Below are 2,415 nucleotides of genomic sequence, written 5' to 3'. Positions count from 1 at the left end.
TACCGTTTTTTATTTAATTACAACTTGATTCTGATTTTGTACGAATGCTTTTATGAATCATCCGTCCCCAAGGGGTTAAAGAAATGTAAACATAGTAAAATTGTTTACATACTTATTTTTTTTAACTCATAAACACATTTTTTAACGATGGCTTAATATTAAAATCCTAATTTTGCACATTATTTTTTTTTTTTTTTTAAATTAAAGGTTTGTTATGAATATAAAATATAATTTTTATTTCATCCAACATAAGTAAAAATAATACAAAAATTATTTATTAAAAAATCCTTTTTTTGTGATGGACTAAATTGGGGATGTTAAAGCTCTACCTAGGCCCGGCTTGTATGTTTTTAATCAGAACACTTATCAAGAAAAAAAGAACTCGAAAGTCATAAAAAAAATACTACCCCTAACAGTTTCTGATGTAACCACCGGATTTTTACGTACTAATTTGCCTTCGTTCAAACTCTCTATGTTGAATGATCGCTACTTAATTAGTGCCACCTAGCAATTAGGTTGATAAATTGATAATTAACTGGTCTTTCTGGAAATCAAATGGAACTCCCTTATTTTCGACTATGAATTCAAATTCTTGTTTTTCAAAGCATGATCCCAATTTAATCAGAAAAGTCAAGAGTTATCAATCCTTAAGACCTATAACGGATGTTTACATTATGCCTTTATATTTATTTATTTTGTAAACGAAGTTTTTCGTTCGTATTTAATGTTTTCACAATCTTATGTTTCTACAATAACTGCAGCAATTTAAAAATGTTTGTTAAATTTATAAAACATATTTAACCAAGGATAAATTTTTTAAACACAATAGCCGTTGGTGACTGTGTAGAGTTATTGTCCATCTCTGTTTTTATTTCAGATTTCAAAAATAGAAAATAAAGAATTAAATTTTTATCAAAAAATACATTGAAAAGCAATTTGACTCTTCGAGTTTGCCATACTTTCTGTTAATTTTATTTTATATTATTATATTCATTCATTTTTCTTCAATAATTCAAATAGTTTTTTCTTTCTTTCTTTCTTTCTTTCCTTTATTTATTTTATTTTATTTTATTCTTTTTGCCCAGAGGTGATAACAAATTTAACATAATCTAGAATATAAAAACGTCAGTGTAAGAATTACAGGTTTATGGTCATTGTACCATTGTATGGTCATTATGGTATGGTCATTGTTTATGGTCAATAAATAAATTTAAAAAATTTAAAAAAAACATTAGTGTAAGACAGTGCTTTCCAAACTTTTTGTACCTGCGCCCCCCTCTTTGAAAAAAAATTTGTTGTGCCCCCCTTAATTTTTCTAACAATCCAATTCCATAAACACTCATCTGATATTGTAATTTATTTAATGGGCTACAAAATAATATACAATATTATGTATAAAAATACATAAAAAATAATTATCTATTTTAAGAAATAATAATATAATGTAATAAAAACAAATCTTACAAAAGTACAAAAAATAGAATTCAACATTAATACAACATTATAAAAATTTAATGTGAAGGGTGAGCTTGTTTTTCAGCACAAATTTTGTCAAACCGTGGTATCATTGAAGATATCGCGGTTCTCAGTTCCTTTTCAATCTTTAAGCAAGATCGATACTTTGTCTTTAAGACAGCTACTGCAGAAAACCCAGTTTCACATAAGTAAGATGTTACAAAGGGCAATAAAATTTCTAAAGCTTTATTTGTTAAAGTAGGAAACTCGTCCTTTACTCGTAACCAAAACGTGACAATATTATTTTCGTGTTGAAACATCTGCTTTAATGTGCTGTCACTAGATAAGTCAATTATCATTTCCTGCTCTGCTGTCGTAAGGCCAAAATCATCATATTTTTCAATCACAAACGGGTTTCTAATCCATTCATATTTGGACATGTCAAGATCTTTAAAGTAAAACGAGAATTGCTCCCTTAAACTGGTCAAGTGTTTATTAATAAGAACTTTACTTTCTTCTATTTCATCTGCAAGACAGGTAATTTTAAAAGTGGGAAACATGTCAAAGTTATTATTTTTCAAACTTATTATCCACAGTTCCAATTTTCTCATAAATGCAGTAACCTTGTCTTTCTGGACAAAAGCATGAATTTGAGGCCCTTGCATTGATTTATNATTGCCAAATTTAGGTTAAAAAAAATGCTGTGACTGCAAAGTAACGACTTTTATGTTTCATTTAAAGAAAACAGCTCCCTTAAATAAAAAATTGGAAAAAAAATAATGACACAAGCTTTCAAATATTAGGATTTATTTTTCATTATAACACAATTCTATGAGTCAAAATATTATATTAAATATAGGATCTGAAATCAAAGTTCAAAATCTTTTTTTAAATTAAACAAAATTAGGAATGTATATGTAATTTTTTTTATGTATATATTTTTTAAGTATATAAAAATTT

At 26.7% G+C, this 2,415-nt stretch overlaps 1 protein-coding gene across 1 annotated transcript; it reads right to left on the bottom strand.

The window, feature by feature from the left end:
- Positions 1 to 1,511: 1,511 nt before the first annotated feature.
- LOC139426555 (zinc finger BED domain-containing protein 5-like) lies at positions 1,512 to 2,120 on the bottom strand. Its single transcript, XM_071185827.1, has one exon. It carries the CDS (start codon positions 2,118 to 2,120, stop codon positions 1,512 to 1,514), a length of 609 nt encoding a protein of 202 aa, XP_071041928.1.
- Positions 2,121 to 2,415: the final 295 nt, after the last annotated feature.

This window comes from Parasteatoda tepidariorum, chromosome 9 (assembly GCF_043381705.1).
Source record: "Parasteatoda tepidariorum isolate YZ-2023 chromosome 9, CAS_Ptep_4.0, whole genome shotgun sequence".
Classification (NCBI taxonomy): Eukaryota; Metazoa; Arthropoda; class Arachnida; order Araneae; family Theridiidae; genus Parasteatoda; species Parasteatoda tepidariorum.
Note: the sequence above shows the minus strand (reverse complement) of the source record. Positions and strands in the feature narration are given on the sequence as shown.

Coding starts and splice junctions, on each gene's coding strand:
- LOC139426555 (XM_071185827.1), bottom strand. CDS start 2,120: ATGCAAGGGCCTCAAATTCATGCTTTTGTCCAGAAAGACAAGGTTACT.